The sequence below is a fragment of the Hypanus sabinus genome, chromosome 6 (genome assembly GCF_030144855.1).
Source record: "Hypanus sabinus isolate sHypSab1 chromosome 6, sHypSab1.hap1, whole genome shotgun sequence".
Lineage (NCBI taxonomy): Eukaryota > Metazoa > Chordata > Chondrichthyes > Myliobatiformes > Dasyatidae > Hypanus > Hypanus sabinus.
In genome coordinates, this window is record NC_082711.1 from 62,781,001 (window position 1) to 62,804,244 (window position 23,244).

The window sequence follows — 23,244 nt, forward strand, 5'->3', positions numbered from 1 at the left end:
TTTGTCCTCCCAACGTGCAACACCTCATACTTGTCTGTATTAAATTCTATCTGCCATTTTTACAGCTGATCTAGATCCCGCTGCATGCTTTGATAGTCTTCCTCACTGTCCACTATACCCCCGGTTTTAGTGTCATCTGCAAATTTGCTGATTTACGCAGTTTATTACATTATCAACTCAGATGAAAAATAACGACAGACTCTGCACCGATCCTGCGGCACATCACTAGTCACAGGCCTCCAGTCAGAGGCAACCACCTACTACCAATCTCTGGCTTTCTTCACGAAGCCAATGTATAATTCAATTTACTACCTTATCTTGAATACCAACTGGCTAATCCTTCTTGACCAACCTCCTGTGCAGGATCTTGTAAAGGCCTTGCTAATTACTTGCAGTACTGCCTTGCCTTCATCGGTTGTAGCATGAGCTCCCAACTTCAGTATTGCCCTGACTAATGAAGGCCAGTATCTGATGTGCCTTCCTACCTGTGCTGACACCTTCAAGGATCTATGGATGTTCTATGAGGTTCCCCTATTCCTTAAAATCCCCCAAAACATGGCTTCTCAGCCTTGGGTCCACAGACCGTGTGGTTAATGATAGGGGCCCGTGGCATGAAAAAGGTTGGGAACCTCTGCACTAAAAGATTAATGGTGTATGGCCTAGCCTCATTAGTCTTCACAAGATGCATCGCATCACATTTGTTTGGGTTAAATTCCATCTGCTATCTATTAGACCATTCACTAAAATATCAGAATCTCACGGCCAGTATTCATGCCATCTACATCTGACTGATCTTGGTTCCCATGTCCTTTAATTACAAACCTCAAGAGACCAATCTTTATGGCCTACCGTTCACCATAGTCATTCAATTGCAAAAACTATCCTGTATTATTACTCTCTGTAATGACTAAACCAGATTTGGATGAGATATGTCAGTTTGGCCTGGATCCCATGGGCACTAACCATTTGAAACTGTTTCCCATGTGGAACCTTGTCAAGTGTCTTCTAAAGTCCATGTGTCTACTGCCTTGCTTTCATTGTTATACTCTGATACCTCTTTGAAGAGTTCAGTAGGAGCTGTCCTTGACAAATCCACGTTGGTTGTTTCTGATTAGTTCCCACATTTCCAATGACAATTAATCCCCTTCCTCAGATTTTTCTCCAGTATCTTCCCCACTACTGATGTTAGGCTCACCGGTCCACAATTAACAGCAACAAAATGTTGGAGGAACTCAGCAAGTCATGTAGCATCTGTGGATGGTAATAAACAGTAGATGCTTTGGACCGAGGCCCTTCATCAGGACTGGAGGGGGCAGAAGCCAGAATAAGGTTGAGGGGTGGGGAAGGAGTACAGGCTGGTGGGTGATGTTAGACTAAGGGGAGAGGTGGTGGAGGGGGCAATGAAGCATGAAGCTGGGTGGTGATAGATAGAAGGGTCTAGGGCTGAAAAAGGTAGAATCTAATAGAAGAGGATAGTAGACCATGGAAGAAAAGGAAGGATGAGGGAAATAAAAGGAGGTGATGGGTAGATGAGGAGAAGAAAAGGAGTGAGGGGGGACCAGAATGAAGAATAAGAATAAAAAAAAGGTGGGAGGGGAGAATATTTGTTGAAGTTGGAAAAATCGCTCTTCATGCCTTCATGCCTTCAAACTACCGAGATGGAATATCAGTTCTGATGAAGGGCCTCAGCCCAAAACATCGACTGTTTACTCTTTTTCATGGATGATGCCTGGCCTCCAGTGTTTTGTGTGTGTTGTTTGGATTTCCACATCTGTAGATTTTCTGTTGTTTGGAATATCAGGTGTTTCTCTTACAATCTAGGTATGGTCACAATGTGGCAGTAAAGGAGACAATGGCTTAGACAGACGTCAGGATGGGAATGGAAAGGGGAATGGAAAGTGGAATTGAAGTAGGCAGCTACTGGGAGACCCTGCCTTTTGTGGCAGATAGAGCAGAAGTGCTAGACAAAGTGGTTCCCTCAACTGCTTCGGGTCTCACTGATGTGGAGGGGGGTACACCAGAAGCACCAGATAAAGGAGATAACCTTGGCAGACTCACAGGTGAAATGTTACCTCACCTGGAAGGAGTGTTAGGGGCCCTGACTGGTGGGAAGGGAAGCGGTGTAGACGCAAGTACAGACTGATTTGTGCACGGAGAGCATCAAATCGAGTACACAGAACATTTGCAACAATAGTTAGTAGCAAATTACATATGTTGCTTGTTTCACATAATTGTTAAAATTCTGTTACGTATATGAGGCCCACAAGAATACTGGGGCAAGTCTGAATCAGAGTTGAGGTATGGTTTGGTTTTGGCCAATCTGAAAAAAATCACAGATCAACAGATCACTTCAAATACTAGAGGAAACAACACACCACCATCAAGAATGTGTACTGTGCTATTCCACGCTCTCACTTTGGGAAGTCTGATCACCTGGCTGTACTTCTACTCCCTGAGTATAGGCAGAGACTGAAGACTGCAACACCAGTAGCGAGGACCAAGAAGGTACGGACAAGGGAAGCACAAGAGCACCTACAGGACTGCTTTGAATCGGTGGACTGGACTGTACTTAGGGATTCATCTTCGAACCTCGATGAGTATGCTGCAGTTGTTACTGACTTCATTAAAACCTGTGTGGATGAGTGTGTGCCTACAAAGACTTACTGCACATTCCCAAACCAAATGCCATGAATGAACCAGGAGGTACGTCATCTGCTGAAGGCTAGACTGGTGGCATTCAAGTCTTGACGACCCAAACCTGTACCAGAAAACCAGGTCTGATCTGCAGAGTACTATTTCAAGGGCGAGGAGACAATTTCGAATGAAATTGAAGGCGATATCAGATGTACGACAGCTCTGGCAGGGCTTGCAAGACCTTACTTCCTACAAAGCGAACCCTAATTGCATGAATGGCAGCGATACTTCACTACCAGATGAACTCAATGCCTTCTATGTATGCTTTGAAATGGAGAATACAACTACTGCTGTGAAGATCCCTGATGACCCTGTGTCTCAGAGACCAAAGTTAGGCTGTCCTTAAAGAGAGTGAACCTTCGCAAGGCAGGAGGTCCCAATGAAGTACCTGGTAAGGCTCTGAAAACCTGTGCCAACCAACTGGTGGGAGTATTCAAGGACATTTTCAACCTCTCACTGCTATGGGCTGAAGTTTCCACTTGCTTCAAAAAGGCAGCAATTATACCAGTGCCTAAGAAGAAAAACATGAGCTGCCTTAATGACTATCGCCTGGTAGCGCTCACATCTACAGTGATGAAATGCTTTGAGAGGTTGGTCATGACAAGACTGAACTCCTGCCTCAGCAAGGACCTGGACCCATTGCAATTTGCCTATGACCACAATAGGTCAAAGGCAGATGCAATCTCAGTGGCTCTCCACGCGGTTTTAGACCACCTGGACAACCCAAACACCTACGTCCGGATGCTGTTCATTAGCTATAACTCAGCATTTAATACCATCATTTCCACAATCCTGATTGAGAAGTTGCAGAACCTGGGCCTCTGTACCTCCCTCTGCAATTGGATTCTTGACTTCCTAACCGGAAAACTGCTATCTCTGTGGACTGGTGACAAGCATATCCTCCTCGCTGATGATCAACACTGCTGCACCTCAGGGCCATGTGCTTAGCCCACTGCTCTACTCTCTATATACCTATGACTGTGTGGCTAGGCATAACTCAAATACCATCTATAGATTTGCTGACGATTCAACCATTGTTGGTAGAATTTCAGGTGGTGACAAGAGGGCATATAGGAGTGAGATATGTCAACTAGTGGAATGGTGCTGCAGCAACATCCTGGCACTCAACGTCAGCAAGATGAAAGAACTGATTGTGGACTTCAGGAAGGGTAAGATGAAGGAACACATACCGATCCTCATAGAGGGATCAGAAGTAGAGAGGGTGAGCAGCTTCAAGTTCCTGGGTGTCAAGATCTCTGAGGATCTAACCTGGTCACAACATACTAATGCAGTCATAAAGAAGGCAAGACAGCGGCTATACTTTATTAGGAGTTTGAAGACATTTGGTATGTCAACAACTGCACTTGAAAACTTCTATCGATGTACCGTGGAGAACATTCTGACAGGCTGCATCACTGTCTGGTCTGGGGGAAGGGGCTACTGCACAGGACCAAAAGAAGCTGCAGAAGGTTGTAAATCTAGCCAGCTTCATCTTGGGTACTAGTCTACAAAGTACCCAGGACATCTTTAGGGAGCGGTGTCTTGGAAAGGCGGCATCCATTATTAAGGACCTTTTCTCACTGTTTCCATCAGGTAGGAGGTTCAGAAGCCTGAAGACACACACTCAGTGATTCAAGAACAGCTTCTTCCCCTCTGCCATCCAATTCCTAAATGAACATTGAACCCTTGGACACTACCTCACTTTTTTTAATATACAGTATTTCTGTTTTTTGCACCATTTTTAATCGATTCAATATACATATACTGTATAAAGTATACTGAATAAGATTTACTTTATTATTATTATTATTATTCTATATTATATATTGCATTGAACTGCTGCAACTAAGTTAGCAAATTACACGGCACATGCCGGTGATAATAAACCTGATTCTGAGTCTGACTGTTAGTTAAATGGCTAATCAATTCATGACCAAAATATCCAACTCATCCATCTTTCATCTTAAGTCTTTTTTAACCCCATTAATCCACCTCTAACCTCAACCATCAGTTTGCTTAATCCTACGGTATTATCACAAACCACTCTTCAAATTTTCTTTTGGAAATCCTGCTGCAATTGTTTCCCAAACTCACTTCCTTCACTTTGACTTTTGAGCACAATGGAACATCCAAGCCACTCCTAAAGGAATGCATCACCTCAGCAGGTTATTGTTAAAAATATGCAGGTCATTGTTTGGGTCATTGTTCCTCGTTTACAATATAACTTAATTTTTTTTTAAAACTGATCATTGTACAGAAGCACAAAGTAATCCAAGGTCAACTCTTTTATCCTATTATTCAATAGCATTACTTTTTAGCTATGCTTTAAAGTTTTAATGAAAATTGTACACTAAAGTTTCATTCACTGGCATTTTTTATAAATTGGAGTAACCTTATCCCCTCAGTTTTCTAATTGTCAAAGTTTAGAATGATCAAAGAATCTGTTTACTGGTTTCAGTATTAATGTGTTCCTTCAGGAAGAATATGGATTTAATCAGATGAGAAATATTATCTCATCTTCAATTTTGAAATAAACCTAATCATAATTTGAATCAATTTAAAATAGCACATATTACCTTTAATCTATAAAAACTTTTTGAGCAGTTTTAGTAAAATGAGACAAAGGTTTAATCTGCAAAGAATGTAATCTGATAATTGTTCTTAAATAATGATGAAATTTGACTTCTCTTTATTTAAAAATCAAAACATTAAAGGGTAAGTATTTTGTAGAATCATCTTCTGATGTTTTAAACAGAGATTAAATTATACTGTTTTTTTTCTACTTGTGTCCTGGAATTATGTTGGCTTGAGTATCTAATTGCATAGTTGACAATGTATATGCATTGAATCTGAAGTATGTGTAAGCAGCTCAACACTGAAAAATGCACCATGTTAAAAACATGATCCAAGAACCTGATAGAGGAGAGTTCTCCAGAAGTTTTGGTCTATATTTCTGCGGCACATAACTGACAAAAATATTAACTTGTTGATGCGTCCAACAAATCTGTCAAAAGAGGTTTTCCCATCTGTGTATGCCATGGGGAAGGAACGGCATGTGGAATTTAACTTGGACAAATGTGAAAATGTGCAGTTTGGGAAATTAAACTAGAGCAGGACATAAACAGTGCATGGCAGCACCCTTCACCCTTTTCAGCATCATTAACAGGTACATAGTGCCTTCAAACTGGCTACATGGGTAGACAGGGTGGTGATGAAGGTGTATGCCATGCTTGCTTTCATCAGTTGAACATTGAGTATGAGAGTGCATTGTCATGTTACAACTGCACAGAGCAGGTGTTACCAGCCTGGGCTCCTTGGACCTCTTGGTTAATGGTAGGGATCCATGGCATAAACAATGTTGGGAACCCCTGACTTAGAGTATCATGCTGTACTGGTCACCATGGTATAGGTAGGACGTCATTAAACCTGAGATGGTACAGAAACGGTTTACAGAGATATCGCCAGAACTGAAGGGTTTGAGTTCTGAGGAAAGAGTGGACTGGCCTATACTATTTTTGCTGGAGTGGAGGCTGAGGGGTGATTTATTGAAGTTTATTAGATTGTGGCCCTAGCTAAGGTGAATGGCCGCAGTCAACTTCCCAGGGTAAGGCAGTCTAAAGCTAGAGGGAATAATTATTAGGTGAGCGGGGAAAGATTTACAGAATGCCTAGGAGACAAATTCTTTTACACAGGTTGTGATGGATATATAGAATGTGCTGCCAGAGGAACTGGTAGTTGTGCACAATTACATGTTTGGGTATGTACATTGATAAGAAAAGTTCAGAGAGGTGTGGGCCAAATGGGACTAGATCAGGAAGACACCTTGTTTAGTGTGATTGACTTGGGCCGAAGAGGCTGTTTCCAGAAACTGTTGAACTAAAACAAGAAAGTAAACAAGAGGTTTAACTTATGAGGTTTACTTTTACGGTGATAATTTGTCTGGTTGTGTGCCGATGTTGTACTTTGACACTGCTTTACCCAACTCCCATTTGGGCTCAAATTGAGGAGCTTGGATTTCATGTAGCATTGTTAATGGAAACAGAGAGATGATCTCATTGGACTGCTGTTGGGCTTTAAAACCAATTTTAGAGTGCTTAACCTGTAAATCAATCTTCAGGGAGTTCTGCGATATTTTTTGTTGCTGAAGTGCTTCTAATGCCTAGATGCATTTTTAATTACATTATGTATGTTTTTGTTGTTTTATTATCACTTAATTGGGAATATTTATTTGTGTTTTTAATAAAAAAATCTCATTCAGGCATCATTGATGGTTACACAGAAGAAAAGGCTAGTTTGGAAAGACAGATACAAGAGAAAGCTGAGAGTCAGCATCAGATTACCCAGGAGCTCCAGCACACTAGTAGCCGCCTACAAGAACTGGAAGAGGAGCGACAACAACTTCAGCATGAAAGAGAATTGATTTCAAGGCAACAAGTTGCAATGAAAGAAAATGCAGGATCTGTTGAGCTCCGTATGTATTATCCAGTTTAATGTCTTGGCTGTTTACTGTTTTACTTCTTGAGCAGAAATACGGAGCTTGGGTCATTGATAGTCAGAAGCCATTCATTTTTAGTTTGTGATTTGCTGGAGAACATTCAGGTTGTTAATAGAATGAAATTGTGGAATCAGTATATACTCTGGTATCTTCAGCATGAGAGCTTAGGTTTATTAATTTCCTCCAAAATGCTATCTAAAGACTGATCCAACTCTTCATTTCACTGCTAATAGAGCATATTTTGCAGTTCCCACACAAAAAAGATTGTCATGTGCACTGAAGTTTTCTGGAAGTATGTTAATAGCCAGTGAGTCTTTGTGTTTCCCCGTGGCAGCAAGTCTGCATCTCACTTTGAAGCATAATCTAGTTCATTGCAATGCCTGGCTCGTCCCACTTCCACAAGTTTAAAGAACTATTTTCCGTCACATACATTGTTCCCTCTAAGCTGCATGGATGTGCGACCACGTAGTAACTGAAATACTACCACACACATAACCTTTGTTGACATGCAGCTGGAATTGGATGCAGCTCGAAAAAAATGTATGCAATATGAAAGATTTTCTTTGTAGTACTGTATTTCATTACACCCTTCAGTTAATAGATAAAGTCAAATGTATGTAATTTTTCAAGTTTGATTCTAAATATTCATTAAATACATATTTCAAAAGATACCTTTAGAGTGCAGCGCAGTTTTGGACCATATAAAAAAGTTTCCTGCTTGGAGCAGTGGTTGGTCCGTGCAGCTGTTCAGAAAAAGAATTGGAGGGAATGTTGGGTGTTAGAAGCTCCTTGGCAGTTTCTGACTTTCAATAGACCAGATGTCCTATGTGAATATATATGTTGGAGGAAATGCCGTTGATGGCAAGAGCATATGATTCTTAAAACTAATACAGGCAGATTATTTGCAGAAATCTAGATGTAATGCATGTGTTACGTAAGAGGAAGTTAGATCATTATGTACATCCATTACATGATGGATGCTTTGGCAGAAAATATTTTACTCTTATTTTGGGCGATTTGATATGCTGTTGCAAATACTGTTTCCTAATCCTTTACAACTCGATTAGCCTTAGAAACTTTTGATGAAAACCATTCCAAGGTATGAAATGTAAGCATTAGTAATCTTTGTTTCTTTAAAAATTGAATTTAGTTAAGCCACTTATAAGCTTTATTATGTATTCTTGAATTATGGATGTTAGAAAAGCAATCACTTTTCTAGCCTGGATTACTCAGAACCATCAAATTACTATGGGACTTAAAACAGAATGCAGCGTTTTAAAGTTGGCAAACAACTTCAGTTGATGGGTGGAGGCCGGTGGATTTAATTAATGAAATTTGAAGCAGCCCAGGAGTTAATATAATGAATGGTTATGAGCATATTAAACCTTGTGCTAAACTACTTACTGTATGTCATGACATTTAGCCACCTAGAATATTAGAACTTTAGTGCAAAGTAAGTGGAGAAGGAATCTGAAATATAATGGGCTTGTAGATCTTGCTGGATGAGCCACCTGCAATACCCTGCAGTTATCTGGATGTAAAGGACTGAGTGAACTGGCCATTCACACTTGTGCATCCCACAGGATGTAGTCAACTCTGTGCAGTGGCTTTGCCTTGACAGCTTACTGAGAGAATGGAATGATTCTCTCCTGATCTTGATTGGAAAAATAAAAATGAAGCAATTAAGCATTTAAAATGATGTACTTATATCAAACATGTGTTCCTCAGTGACCACAATTAAATAAATAGTATTGCTACTCCTATGCCAGTCTTCTCATCAGCAGGCACCACCCTGAAGCATATTAATGATTTAGATAATTACGAGGTAAGCTGGATCAACAACTTTTTTGGATGACACCAAGTTTGTGGGTGTAGTGGACGGACAGTGAGGTTATCAAAGGTTCCGGCATGATCTAGACCAGCTGGGTAAATAGGCTGTAAAATGGCAGATGGAATTTAATGCAGATAGATGTGAGATGTTGTACTTTGGGAGTGCAAACCTAGGTACAATTTGCAAAGTGGGTGGCAGCGCAATGAGGTGTACAGCAGAACAAGAGCACCCGGGAATACAGCTCCCTAATTCCTGGAGTGTGGCAACTTTAAGTCAGATAGATAGGGTCATAAAGGGAGCTCTTGGTACAGTGACCATCATGAATCAGGTTACTGAGTATAGGAGTTAGGATGTTACATTGAGTTATAGAGAAAGGTTAATTAGATTAGGACTTCATTTGTTGGAGGGCATTCAAGTCAATTCTATAAAATTAAATTTCATTTTAACGCTATCTAATTCAGCCATTTTAATATCCATGTTTGACATTGCATGTGTAACTACACAACTACTAAATTCATTTTACAAAACTCTTTGCTATACTTTCCATGAACTCACCATATTTAAGTCAAAAGCTTTGTAGCATCTGAATTACTGTGCTTTTTTGTTCTCCTAGGCCAGGTTGAAGCTGCAGATGCAGCACCAGAAGCAGGTGTGTTTGTATACTGCATGGCCAGTCTGCAATCGGATCGTGCACATTTGGAAAATTGAGTTATACTAATTTCAGTTTTTTTTTTTGGCTGGTTGCTTGGTTTTTTGCGCTATTAATCTATAACAACTTCCAAATCAAATAACACATTAATTACAGCAAGTTTTGATTTGTTGAAGCATACTTTAAGTGATTAAAATAAGCATGATGTCCTATTAACTATTTGTTGCAAAGTGAATCCCTAAGAAAAACAACTCATCTTTTTAAAAAAAAACATTTGAAGTATTTAATACAGACAAAAAAAAAACAAATTGTCTGTGATAACTTTTGCTGAATGAACGTGCTCGAGTTGGATTTTGATTTCAACATAAGAAACTTAGACTCTTTGACTACAGCGGCACTTAATTTCGGAAGTAGGGAAAAAGCAAAGGTTTTGCTCTAAGTGAGCCTTGCACAGATCACTGAGAATGAAATTCTGTGACTTTTTTAAAATGTTACTATAACTTAAAAACCAAATTCATGTTGTGCTCATCTGTATCAATTTCAGTTCTTAGTATCATCATTTTGATATGGTAAAGTTATAAAACAAACTGCAACATTTCTCAAAGTGGCGAACAAAACAATAGCTTAAGTGCCACTCTCTGCATGATCTTTTTTAGAACTGATAAAATGCAAAAGTAAAGATTCAGTGATGAACCAAATTAACCAGTTTAAACATTTTTTAAAAAGATGATGGTTGGCATTGGATTCATATCAGCTGCATTGTATAAATTGAGCATAACTAATGTGATCCTGCCTTTTCAAAATTTCTGCACTATTTGACAATTGATTACATAATCGGCTTCTCGTGGTTGTGGTTCTTCATGTTTGCTATGGAGGTAGGTGATGGGGAAGGTTTATCAAGGCTTTTGGAGACTCCTTTAGAGAGACAAGAATCTTGGAGCTGCTTATAGGGCTTACCCAGCTATTACAAACCCACCAACTAACGTGCTTTACTTCACAAGCAGAATTTCTGGAGGAAACAGAAAAGCTAATGAAAGAAAAACGGGACGTGCAACGTCAGGCAGAGAAAGAACAGAGTGACCTCACTAAACAGGTGAAGATGCTCGAGAGTGAATTAGAGGAACAAGTGAACATGACAGTGGAGATGGAGCAGGAAAAGAATGCTGAGATTTTGGATCTACAGCAACAGATTTTGGCTCTGGAAAAACAGCTGGAGAAAAACAGAAAATTCTTGGATGTATGTATGCTTTTGCTTTTTGTGTTTATAATTCAATGTTTTGAGACAGTGAAGTTTGTGTGAGAATGTTTGTAGGCTAAACTATGTTCTTCACTAAAAAATGTATCAAGGTGTCTGTCTGCAGAATGACATAGGAAATAAAGGCACTCTGTCCTCCACCTGTGAATCTGCTGAAAAATATAAATGTTTCTAAGGATCAGATTGGTTTAAATAGGCAGATATAAATTGGGTGTCAGAGCAGCCTCGTTCTAATCAACCACTCTTTGTTTATCAAGTATTTTTCAACCTCTGCCTTTAGGATATTTAAAACGGGAATTTGAGGCTCTATTCCTCAGGATCTAACCGAAGAAACACCTGGAATACTCTGCCAGTGAGCATGGTGAAAGCAACGTTGCTGACAGAAGTCAAGATATGTCTAGATGGGATAAATAGGATGGGTGCCCATTGGTCAGACTAGACATGGTGGGCTGAACAGCAGGTTTCCATGCTGTGTGGCTATGACTCTGATATGCTACTTTCACCACCCTTTGATGAAGAGAATTCTAAAGATTCACAACCATCATGAGAGAAGAAAAATCCATATCTTAATTTTAGTTTTTATCCTTGCGTCTGCCTAATTTTAGATTCAACTACAGGAAGAAGCATCTTCTCCAGAGGGATATTTAATACCCATTGGATATTTAATGTCCATCAAGTCTTCCTTCACTCCTTGGAACCCCAGTGGATACATGCTCAGTCTATCCAAACTTTTCTTAATATTATTGGTTCATTTTAGGTCCATATTGTTGTTGCATGAATGAAATCATTGGAGAGAATTACTGGTAGATAACAAAACAGTTTCTTTATTCGACAAAACAAGGTACAGCAGGCATCATATGGAGAGGCTTTCGGTGGAAAGGTCTGAAATATCAACATGGGGCTTGATATTTATGTGCTAAACACAAAGGACAATTCTATATTTACAAAGTATAGAGGATGCTTTCTTTTGAAACTACATACAAACTTCACGCCTTCTGATTCACATCCATCCCACAGACGTCACCAGCATCTGGATTGGGATCCACAGCTTTTATGAATGCATAGTGCCAAAATGAATCCACAATACATTATCAAGGAACAGAAGACTGGTAGCCAAAGCCATTTGCTCAATGTAAATGACCGAAGCCCAAAAGTCACTCTAACACATCTCTGTCTTTTCTATCCAAGTACCTATCCCAATGCTTTTTAATTACTGTATCTATACCTGCATCTACCACTTCCTCTGTCAGCTCATTCCATGTAACCTGTGTGGAAGGACTTGCACTACAGATCTCCTTTAAATTTCTTTCCTCTCACTTTAAACCTATGGCCTTTAGTTTTAGACTTTCCCACCATAGGACAAAGATCCTGATTTTCTACCCCTTCTGATTACTTATAAAATCATGCACAAGAACATGAAAATCTTACCATTTATATAATGTGATGTCTCTTTTCCTCTAACCAAACCACACTCTTCTAACCAATCTCCCAAGATGCTTGGGTAGTTCCACATTTTCCTGCTTCTGCTGTATTTTTATGTCCTCTTTTCTACCATTGAGGTGTAGTTGGCAAATTTATCAATTATGCCTTTTGTGCCGTCACCTAAGCCACTTAAATAAAATTGCAAAATTGCCGTTGATCTCTTTTGCATATCTTCACTCTATCCAACCAGACAAAGACCCATTTATAATGAGAAGATTCAAGACTTGACCTCAAACATCAGTAATTTCTTTCCTCCCACAGATTTTGCATGTAGCAGTGAGCAGTTTGTTTTTGCCCCATTTATAACAATTGTTTCCTGCTTTACATCTTCATTAATGAGTCACCTCCAGCATTCTGCAAGGCCTTTGCTGCTACATAGCAAATAATTTCTGGAACTCGAGGTTTAGTACATTCACCGATATCCCTTCATCCACACTAAGTAGTACTATTTTATTATGACTTGACACTTGTTAAACATAATATTCTTTCGAGAAATTGATACTGATTTTGCCTGATTACTATGAATTTTTCTAATTTCCTTGCTGTAATTTCTTTAATGATGGTTTATAATTTTTTGACAAATGTTAACTGCCCTGTAGTTTCCTGCTTAATATATTCCTCCTTCTTATAATGAAATGGTTACATTTATTTAATTTTATATACAGTTGCAAGAAAAAGTTTGTGAACCCTTTGCATTTACATGGCTTTCTGCATTAATTACTCATAAAATGTGGTCTGATCTTCATTGAAGTCATAATAATGGACAATCACAATCTGCCTAAACTAGTAACACACAAACAATTGTGCTTCTTATCAATGCTGAGTACACCATCTAAACAATTACAGTCTAAGTTCAAAAAAGTATGTGAACCTCTGTGGTAATGCCTTCTACAAAAGTTCTTTAAGTCAGGTGTTCCAGTCAATGAGATGAGATTGGTGCTGTGGGTTGTAGAGGTACCCTGGCATATAAAAAAGATATGCAAAGTCAGGTTACTAATAAAGCCTGCTCTTCTCAAGAAAGATCTGTTTATGTCAACCATGCCTTGGTCAAGGTAACTTAGAAGAAGAATTGTAGAAATAGATGACGCTGGAAAAAGCGACAAAAGCTTTTCTAAAGACCTGAGTGTTCATCAGTCTACAGTAAGAGAAATTGTCTATGGAGAAAACTCAGTACGTTGCTGCTCTCCCTAGAAGTAGGTGTCCTGCAAAGATCACACCAAGAGCACAATGTTCAGTGCTGAAGGAGGTGAAAAAGAACCCATGGGTGACAGCAAAAGACCTGCAGAAACCTCTAGAACTTACTAAAGTCTCTGTTCATGTGTCCACTATATAAGAAAAACACTGAACAAGAATAGTGTTCATGGAAGGGCACCATAGAGAAAACCACTGTCCTCCAAAAAAACATTGCTGTACACCTCAAGTTTGCAAAAGATTAACTGGATGTTCTGCAACACTTCTGGGACAATGTCCTGTGGACAGATGAGACAAAAGTTGAACTTTTTGGCAGAAATGCACGTTGCTATGTTTGGAAGAAAAAGGGCACTGCACCCTAACACCAAAACCTCATCCCAACTATGAAGCACAGTGGAAGGGGGATCAGGGTTTGGGGCTGCTTTGCTGCTTCAAGGTTTGGACAGCTTGCAATCATTGCTAAAATTGTATCAAGACATTTTACATGAGAATGTCAGGGTAGCAGTCCATGAAGCTTAATAGAAGTTGGATAATGCAACAAGACAATGATCCGAAAGATGAGTAAATCAACAACAGAATGGTTTAAAAAGAAGAAAATTTATGATTTGGTATGACCAAATCGTGTCCAGAGCATAAGCCAATTGAGATGCTGTGGCATGACCTGAAAAGGGCTGCTTATGCGAAGTATTCCAGAAATATTGATGAACTGAAACAGTTTTGTATGGAGGAATGGTCTAAAATTCCTCCTCGCCATTGTGCAAGTCTGATCAGCAGCTACAGGAAATGTTTGGTGGAAGTTATTACTGCTAAAGGAGGTTCTACCAGTTACTAAATACAAGGGTCCACATACTTTTCCTGCCTGGACTGTGAATGATTGAACAATGTGTTCAGTAATGACAATTGTGTTATTAGTTTAGGCAGACCATGTTTGTCTATTATTGTGACTTAGATGAAGATCAGGCCACCTTTTATATGTAATTATGCAGAAAAACAGGTAATTGCAAACAGATCACAAACTACTTCTTGCAACTGTAACTGAACCATTTTGCAAATCTTGAAAGTTTTGGAAAAGTAAAACCATTTCTTCTGCTATCTTGGAAATATTGATATTTTGATAACAAAAAATGTTGCTATTGAAACTCTAAGTAAATCCAGTTGGATGACACACACTGGCTCTGTTACAGAAGATCTGAAGCAGCACCTCATCATTAGTAGAATGGAATCAACATTGAATCCATTCATTTCAGATCATTAGTTTTCCTCTTTTGTTCCTTCCAGCATTCTCACTTGTGCCGTTTAATCTCTTCCATGTTTAAACCTATCACAGAATCTCTTTTACGTTTAAACCGACCGTAGACATTTTCTTTCATTCATGCATTCGCTCGCCCACACCCCCCCCCCCCACCATTTCTTTGCATCCTAAAACTTGTTGTACTCTATTTTTTTTCCCATTCTGTTGAGAGGCCAGTGACATAAAATATTAACTTGACTGCTTTTCCCATTGACCTCTGCCATCAAGGAGTTGTCGCCATTATCTGTTAACATTGCAAAATCTTGACCTTGTTATTGCGGGCCACCTCCAGTGCACCAGCTTCTTCCATATTACAGGTACTTTTCAGAATCAATCACAGACTGCACTAACATTGCATTGTCTTATCGTTCTTACCTGCCTGACATCTGACTGAATGAAAAGGAATCATTTTTTCCATTGTCCCAGCTGATCTAGTAACTCAGGCAGGCTATTTTGCATTTAGCTGCCAGTTTTTTTGGTACTCATGATTTAAGTTTGTGGCAGTGCTTCACAGCCACAGTTCTTCCAATTAGGAAGCAAATACTGAACAAATATATTCACATTTAATTGTAAACAAGAATTCTTTGGATCTTATTTGCATAAGATTAGGCACAGTGTTTGTAATTTCTGATCAGTTTATTTACTAAGTTATTTCCTCTGCAATTATTTTGATTAATTGGACTTTCAGTTTATTACTTGTTTTAATTACCTGCTTAAAACTGTAAGCAAGTTTAGTAACTTGCAACCCGCCTGTTTAGAGATATAGCACCACTGTAATTCACCACAATTAGTTTACTGTTTCCTGTGAGGAATAATGATTTCTTAGCCTCATTTCACATCAAAGACAAAGTGTTTGCCACCTATTCAATGTGAGCAAATTTGAAATAAAGAGCAATAAATACTTATATATTTAGAATTTAATGATATGACTTCAGAGACCACTGTTGGCTGTTTTCTTTAAAAGTCTATACACTTCTGTCTCAAGTCTTTTTTTTTTGTAATTGATAAATCAGTGGCTAAGAACTAAATCCATGCTGCATGTTAATTACCTTAAATAATTTTGATTTGTACTACAAATACCATTTTATATCAGCCATTATACAATGAACATTAATGATGCCCACTTTTACTAATAAACTCACAGCAAATAGGTGTTATTTTATGTGCGTTCTACAAAATCTTATGTTTTATTGAATGAAACTGGAAATTCAGTGAAATTGTTAGTCAGATTAGTAGCTATATTCCCATAAAATGAGCACCTGCTTTTATACATACATTATTCTACATTGTTAAATGTCAGAAGTTTTATTCCTGTGTTTTGATATAGGAACAAGCAATAGACCGTGAACAGGAGCGAGATGTGTTTCAGCAAGAGATATTGAAATTGGAGCAACAACTGAAAACTCCCCAAAGGCTCCAAACCAACAATGACCAAAGAAGTAGAGAGGTAACTGAAATAGTTAATGTGTTTACCTAGAGATCAGTAGAAATCTTTTGTGTTGCAGCTGCATTTATCAACATCTTATCCTCTTTTCCTCCACTCCTACAAAAAACCATCTATCTACCTTCAGTTAAAATTAAGGAGTTAGGATACTGACCTTCTAACCAATGCTTGGTTCTTGTTTGGATTATTACACTTGTATTACTCTAACTGTAATAATGGGCCTCTCACATTCTTGATGACATTTTTGCCCATCTGCATTAATCCCATTTGCCTACATTAGGTCCAACGTTCCCTCTAATTTGTATTGACCAGTGTGCGCAAAAATTTTGTGCTGTGCAATTTTTTTGCCTAGCTACAACAACATGTGTGCACTGAATTTTTAAGTGGAAGTAAACCTGAAGCTATTCTAAAGATAATGAACTACCAAGTCCAGTTTGTCGTTCATTGTTTAAAATGAATGAAATAACTATCATTAAGAACTTTGATCTCCTCTGGGTCTAATTGTTTTTGCTCTCATTCATTTGCGCTCTCACAACATGTGTATCAGGCCTAGAGTGGGTAATGAAGGATTTTCTCGCCAGAGCTTTGGCACACCATCCTTCTGTAATTTACTTGCTAAAATGACATTTCTAAAAAGTCAAGTTTCCAAATATCACTCCACTTCTTCCCACTTGCAAAATTCTCCAGCAACTTTTGCATCATGGCAATACACGCAGGTAACACCAGTTTCTATATTGTATGTAAGTATTTTTCATAGCTGCACTTTCCTGACCTAGTGAGCTTTCGGTATAGCAGTTTCCACTGTTTCATTGAGCTATTCCGCTTTCAATAAATTAGCAGTTCTTTTGTGGTTCACACCCTTTGCTTCTTTGGAACTCAACGTAATTTCTTCTAAAAAAAACATTATAAATCAGCCAGTTCTAAAATCTGCACACAGATCATCACAAACACCACATTGTCAACACGGTCCGCATCAGAAACTGGAAAAGGAAATGTGAATGTGCATGATCGTGAAATACATGCCAATGATGTAGATAGTGACAATATTTTGAGCGCAGTTTAAGTTCTTTTGTGCGCTAGCAGCAAAACGTGTGTGTGCATGTACACCTTAGAGGGAACATTGATTAGACCTATATCCATTTATGTCTTTCTTATTCAAGTACATATCAAAATATTTCTCAGATGTAGCGATTAGATCAGATTCCACTACCTCCTTAGAATTCCAGATATCAAAATAAATTACTTATTTTTGCATAATTTACTTATTATTATTTAATTATTTATGGTTTTATATTGCTATATTTCTACACTATTCTTGGTTGGTGCGACTGTAACGAAACCTAGTTTCCCTCGGGATCAGTAAAGTATGTGTCTGTCTGTCTGTCTGTCAAATTCCTCTCAAATACCCTTTAAAACTCCTTCTCACTTTAAACCAATGCCCTCTTTTTTTGGGAGTCTCTGGGAAAAAGATTGTGACTCACTACCTCTTCTGTGCCTCTTATTAAATATATAGCCCTCAACTTCCTTTGCTCCAGGGAAAATAGGTGCATCCCATTCAACCTCTTCCCATAAATCAAGCCCTCCCCATCCTGATAAATCCCCACTGCCGTTTTCTCCAGCACACCTGCATCCTTCCTCTATTGTGGAGATCAGAGTGCACACAATTCTTCAAGTGCAGTGTAGGCAATGTTTTGTACATTTGTAACATAACTCCCAACTTTTATATTCTGTGCCTTAATTTACAAAAGCAAGCATGTTAGGCCCACATCCCTTTGTTCATCAACATTTCTTATTACTTCCCCTATTTGATTTTCTAAAATGCATCACTTCACACTTGCCTGGATAAGTTCACCTGCCAAGGCTCCAACCAGCTTTCCATCTGATCTAATATCCTGTTGTGGCCCGAGACAAGTTTCTTCACTATCTGGAACTCCACCAATTATTATCCATCTGCAAACTTTATTAATCATTCTTCCTACATTCGCATCCAAGTTGTTAATATATGATCACAAACAGCAAGAGTTTCAGCCCCAATTTCTGAAGTCATTGAAACATCCTTCTAGTAACCTTCTGCTTTGTATCATCAAGCCAGTTTTGGGATCCAATTAGCCAGTTCAACCTGCTTTCCATGTGCCTTAAAGTTAAAAATGTACAGCACCTAAGACATTTTCGTTGCCTTAGTTCAATAACGTGTTTTAAAAAGGCCATGTAAATAGACAAATATCTCTACCCAGTTCCCACATTTTAATGTAACTTATTTCTTGGCTAACGGTCCATTTCTAGCCATGTACTTCTGTCTCCTCGTATTGTTTAAGGGAATTTATAAATTGCTGAGGTCATGATGTTGTGCTGTAAATACAGGAATAAATAGTGACCATAACTGAATTTTATGCCAATGGTTAAATTCATTGCAGTGAAGCTTTTGGAATTTTTAAATTCTGCAATTTAAGATGCTTCAACTGCCTAATAATGCGGATGTTATAAATGTTTGGCTCTACCATTTTAAAAAAATGTTAATGAGATACGACACGGCCCAGGCTCTTCTGGCCCTTTGAGCAGCGCCAGCCAGAAACCCCGATTTAATCCCAGCTTAATCACAGGACAATTTACAATGACCAATCAACCTACCAACCGCTACATTCTTTGAGCTGTGGGAAGGAACTGGCGCACCTGGAGAAAACCCACGTGGTCACAGGGAGAATGTAAAAGCTTCTTACTGACAGAGGTGGGAATTGAACCTGGTTTACTAGTTCTGTAAAGCGTTGTGTTAATCACTAAACTACAGTGTTACCTACATACTTATTCAGAGATTTACCTACATACTTAATCAGAGATTTGCACAATTTTTGAGGCAATTTTGGAGTATATGCACGATAGGTAGCTAGGGGCATGAGATAATGTAATTTATGATTATAAGTCACAACTCACATTCTTTGTGGAATTCTGGCCCAAATATCTGATTACTGGAGTACTATTTAAAGTAATTTATTTGTGTGGCTGCAGCAAGCATCCATCTTTTAATAATAACTCTGAACTTTCTGTTTTTTTTTAATTTTAATTCAAGCATAAAATAAGATAAGCTATCAAGTATCATGTTTTTGTTAGATGGACCATCTGACTGATCAGTTGAAAGACAAGACTGACCGATGTAGTGAACTTCTGCTTGCCAAAGAGCAGCTTCAGAGAGATGTGCAAGAACGGAATGAGGAAATTGATAAATTGGAAAACCGAGTCAGGGAACTGGAGCAAGCATTGATCAGTACCACTTACCCCTTACAGAAGGTACTATTTTTGATTTTTAAGCTAAGTTCAAAGGAATGTGTGAACATGGCTCAGGTAGTATCCTTGCGAGTCTCAACTTGCAGGTTTTATGTGCTCTAATTTCATCTTTCTTTGGGGGTCAGTTTACTGTATACCTGACTCATGCTGAGAGAGGCTTCAATATTATACATTGTCACATTTCAAACCTCTTGAAGATATCCCATCCATAGTACAGCTTCTGATGATGTATGTCACCAGTCATTATTATTATGAAGAACTATATTGACCAAAGAAGAATAGAATAGAAAAATCAAAATACTGAAATATGAATTGCACTGCACCAATGTCATAGATAATCAGGTCGTGAGTTGATTATAGGTGGACTTATTAGGTGTGACAAATTCTTGTTAACTTTTCGATAGTTTTGATTGTTGTAGCATAAGTAATCATTTTAGGGCCCATCAGAAAGGGCATAAATCCAAAGTAACTGTTTTAAAAATAGATGTTGTTGTGATCAAATCTGAAGCACAATATCCAGTGGTCTAATGATTTCAAAGCACTTGTTGTTATTTTGGAGGCAGTACAGAAAAAGCCCGTACAGTTGGCTAGTGCTTAAGCAGTAACTTGCATGGAGAGGTTTCCAAAGCAAGATTGAGAAGCAATATAATCAGTTGTTTGCTACGATAGAAAATATGAACAAACAAGAACAAAGAAAAAATGTAATGTCCTGTACAGAATTTATTTGCATATCATATTTACTAACAAATTATATTCATAATTTTCTACCTATGTAACATAAACATGGTATGTTTATGACCAGGTTCTGAGATTCAAGAAAATAAGCTGTACAAGTGAATTATTTTGAATGGGCGACTTAGGTGACAGTCTTTTCTTGCAGGAAAATGTATGGTATCTGTATTCCTGTATTCCTACATGCAGATATGACTGTAGTATGTTATTGTAAGCAAATATATTCAATAATTTATTATTGCCATTAAAAAGGTTGAAGAAAGAAAACCACTGGTTACCTTAGAAGTCAAAGGGGATAGTACACTTCAAACACAGCTGCAAGCAGAACGTGATGCTCTAGAAAGAAAGGAGAAAGAGGTAAGATTGGTCTTTGTAATAATGACAGTCATTTTAAAAAACCCTCTGGTTTACTAGTTTCTCTCGAGGTAGCAATCTGCTATCCAGGTTCCAGCAATGTGGTTTGGTTCTTGGAATTTCTCTGAAATGGTTTAACAAAGTGTTCTAATCAGGGGCAATTAGGAAGTGACAATAATACTGAGCAAGGTTCACATCCCAAAAAAGTAATTTAAAAGATGGCAGAGTTGCTCATTTTGTGAGACTTGGACATCAGAAGCAGGTTTATTATCACCGGCATGTGACGTGAAATTTGTTAACTTAGCAGCAACAGTTCAATGTAATACATAATCTAGCAGAGAGAAAAATAATAATAAATAAAATTTTAAAAATAATAAACAAGTAAATCAATTACTTATATTGAATAGATTTTGAAAAGTGCAAAAACAGAAATACTGTGTATTTTTTTAAATGAGGTAGTGTCCAAAGATACAATGTCCATTTAGGAATTGGATGGCAGAAGGAGGGGAAGAAGCTGTTCCTGAATCGCTGCCTTCAGGCTTCTGTACCTCCTACCTGATGGTAACAGTGAGAAAAAGGGGGGACGTCACGTGATGACGTAGGATCGAGACGCTGGAACCCAGCCCTCCCGTAAAAAGTTAATAAATTAATGTTTAAGTGAAGAAAAGTTAATTAATACTTTTTTAAGGTTACTTATAAACTACTCCAGATTGTTTTAAGCTATGCCTCATAAACAGAGGATGAAGAAAACTGCTACCGCGAAGACCGCTCAAGTTGGAACAGAATCAAGGCCTACTTCTACCGAAGAACCGCGGACTCAGGTACAACACACCACCGGTGAAACAGAAAAGGAGACTGCGGCAGCATCGGCCATTTCTAAAGGGAAAGATCAACGAGAACTGCGCAAGCGTAAAGGAGCGAGCATGCGCAAAAGAGAACAACCAGAACTACAAATCCCAGCAACGACTGAAACCGACAGTGAAAGTGAGTCTGAGAGAGAGGCGGACTCTCTGGAAAAATCAGATGAAGATCGAGAAGATGAAAGTTCCTCTGAAAATACAAAAAAGACTTTGAGGCAAATAATGCTTAGATTTCTAAAATTAGAAAAAGTAATTAAAAGTAACCAAAAAGTAATTACAGAAAAAATAACAAATATGGAAGCTATGTTTGATAAAATGACAAAGAAACAAGAAAAAATGGAAAAGAAAATTACAGATTTGGACGTCAGAATGGAAGAAATGGAGGGAAGAATGAAGAGGATGGAGGATGATAATGATGCCTGGACATCAGAAAGAAAACAACTCGTGGGAAAAATTGATAAACTTGAAAATTTTAGTAGACGCAACAATATTAAAATTGTTGGACTTAAAGAAGGTACCGAAGGAGAAGACCCAATAAATTTTTTTCAAAAATGGATTCCTGAAAAATTGGAAATGGGAGAAGAAGCTTTAATTGAGATTGAAAGGGTGCACAGAGCTTTAAGACCAAGATCTCAAGATGATCAAAATCCGCGATCAATTTTGATAAGATGTTTAAGATACCAGGATAAAGAAAAGATTTTGAGGGCGGCTGCCCAGGGTGCTAAAAGAAGAAAAGGTCCGTTGATGATAGCTGAGAAACCAGTTCTTTTTTATCCTGATATAAGTTATAACCTTTTGAAGAGAAAGAAAGAATTTAATCCAGTTAAAAAGGTTTTGTGGGAAAAAGGTTATAAGTTTTCAATGCGTCACCCAGCAACACTGATAATTTTTTTGGAGGAAGGAAAAAGATTTTTTTCTGATTATCAAGATGCGGAGGTGTTTGCACAAAGACTTCCATCTCTTTGTTGAATAAAAGCAGAGATTTCTAAATGTAATGGTTAAAGACGAAGACAGAAAGTAAATGGAACTGATGGACATTTAAGGATGATATAAGGGAGAAAAGTAATATTTTAGAAATATTAATTGAGAATAGTATGTTTTTTTTTATATATATATATTTTTCACGTTGCGGGGGGGCTGGGGAGCTTTGAATCGGTTGCTACGGGATTCACGTGTGTAATCATGGCGATTGCCATGACCCGTACAATAGAGGGGGGTAATGTTGTGTTTCTTTTCTTTCACAACATTAGTAGGGGGGTATTTTGTTTTTTTCTTTATTTTCTATTTTTCTTCTATTCTTTTGCCTGGATGATTGGTGGGGACACACATAGCAACATGGAGACTTCTAAAAAGATTTCCCAGGACATAATGAAAGTTGAAAGATTAGGTATTATTATAGATTGGAGTAACATAAATAAAAATAATGACTAATTTATTGAATTTTTTAAGTTTTAATGTTAATGGGCTTAATGGACCAATAAAAAGAAAAAGAATTTTAACATACATTAAAAAAATGAAAATAGATATAGCTTTCTTACAAGAAACTCATTTAACGGATATAGAACATCAGAAATTAAAAAGAGACTGGGTTGGAAATGTTATTGCAGCTTCATTTAATTCAAAGGCAAGAGGAGTTGCAATTTTGGTTAATAAAAATTTACCAATTAAAATACAAAATGTATTAATT

The 23,244-nt window shown here is 38.1% G+C and overlaps 1 protein-coding gene across 4 annotated transcripts in view; it reads left to right on the top strand.

Annotated features, from left to right (window-relative positions):
- Positions 1–23,244, top strand: part of akap9 (A kinase (PRKA) anchor protein 9) — a 208,072-nt gene that overhangs the window by 124,964 nt on the left and 59,864 nt on the right. For 3 of the 4 annotated variants that reach the window (XM_059972268.1, XM_059972271.1, XM_059972270.1), the window contains 6 exons: positions 6,953–7,165; positions 9,634–9,669; positions 10,674–10,906; positions 16,216–16,335; positions 19,438–19,614; positions 20,596–20,700. In XM_059972268.1, coding sequence (XP_059828251.1) covers positions 6,953–7,165; positions 9,634–9,669; positions 10,674–10,906; positions 16,216–16,335; positions 19,438–19,614; positions 20,596–20,700 — 884 coding nt within the window. The remainder of the gene's footprint in view (positions 1–6,952; positions 7,166–9,633; positions 9,670–10,673; positions 10,907–16,215; positions 16,336–19,437; positions 19,615–20,595; positions 20,701–23,244) is intronic. The other variant, XM_059972269.1, reaches the window with a different exon arrangement.